At 55.1% G+C, this 1,191-nt stretch overlaps 1 protein-coding gene across 1 annotated transcript; it reads right to left on the bottom strand.

Moving 5' to 3' along the window:
• On the bottom strand, window positions 1–723 carry LOC131932185 (TATA-binding protein-associated factor 2N-like). The gene has a single exon (XM_059289058.1). The coding sequence runs from the start codon at window positions 721–723 to the stop codon at window positions 1–3; it is 723 nt and encodes a 240-aa protein (XP_059145041.1).
• Between the last annotated feature and the right edge of the window lie 468 nt (window positions 724–1,191).

Here is a 1,191-nt window from a genome sequence, read left to right as displayed (position 1 = left end):
CTAATCAAGGTTTGACGTCAGCAGGGCACGTGACGCTGATGCTAATTTTAGCATGTGGCGCCAAATCTGGACGCACGAGAGTAGGAGCTTGAATGGCAACCACTGAACCTTATCCCCCCCTTTCTCCTCCTTCTTTTGTCCTGCCCTTGTCCTCCTCTTGTCCTCTGCAAGTCCTTCTCTTGTCCTCCCCATGTCCTCCCCAAGTCTTTCTCTTGTCCTCCCCAAGTCCTTCTCTTGTCCTCCCCAAGTCCTTCTCTTGTCCTCCTCATCCTTGTCTTCTCCATGTCCTCCCCATGTCCTTCTCTTGTCCTCCCCATGTCCTCTCCATGTCCTCCCCATGTCCTCCCCGTCCTCCCCATGTCCCCCATGTCCTCCCCATGTCCTTCTCTTGTCCTCCCAAGTCCTTCTCTTGTCCTCCCCAAGTCCTTCTCTTGTCCTCCCCATGTCCTTCTTTTGTCCTCCCCAAGTCCTCCCCTTGTCCCCCAAGTACTCCCCAAGTCCTCCCCATGTCCTCCCCGTCCTCTCCATGTCCTCCCCATGTTCCCCGTCCTCCCCATGTCCCCCATGTCCTCCCCATGTCCTTCTCTTGTCCTCCCCAAGTCCTCCCCTTGTCCCCCAAGTCCTCCCCAAGTCCTCCCCATGTCCTCCCCGTCCTCTCCATGTCCTCCCCATGTCCTCCCCGTCCTCCCCTTGTCCCCCAAGTCCTCCCCATGTCCTCCCCATGTCCTCCCCATGTCCTCCCCATGTCCTCCCCATGTCCTCCCCATGTCCTCCCCATGTCCTCCCCATGTCCTCCCCATGTCCTCCCCATGTCCTCCCCATGTCCTCCCTAAGTCCTTCTCTTGTCCCCCCTTGTCCTGTAGGTCCACTCCTAATCCTGCCGGACTTGGGATGCTGGCTGCTTCAAAGAAAATCGATCGACCATGACGTCATGCAGACATCGATCTTTGGGGACCGGAAGTCTCAAACAGATGTTGTCCGTGCCCTCTTTTGGCAAAGATGTTGATGTGACGTCTCTTGTAGGACAAAGGTGTTGGTGTGACGTCTATTGTAGGACAAAGATGTTGGTGTGACGTCTATTGTAGGACAAAGATGTTGATGTGACGTCTATTGTAGGACAAAGGTGTTGGTGTGACGTCTATTATAGGACACAGGTGTTGATGTGACGTCTCTTGTTGGACAAAGGTGTTG

The sequence above is a fragment of the Physella acuta genome, unplaced genomic scaffold, assembly GCF_028476545.2.
Source record: "Physella acuta isolate Inbredline_101_S28 unplaced genomic scaffold, ASM2847654v3 ptg000105l, whole genome shotgun sequence".
Taxonomy (NCBI): domain Eukaryota; kingdom Metazoa; phylum Mollusca; class Gastropoda; family Physidae; genus Physella; species Physella acuta.
Note: the sequence above shows the minus strand (reverse complement) of the source record. Positions and strands in the feature narration are given on the sequence as shown.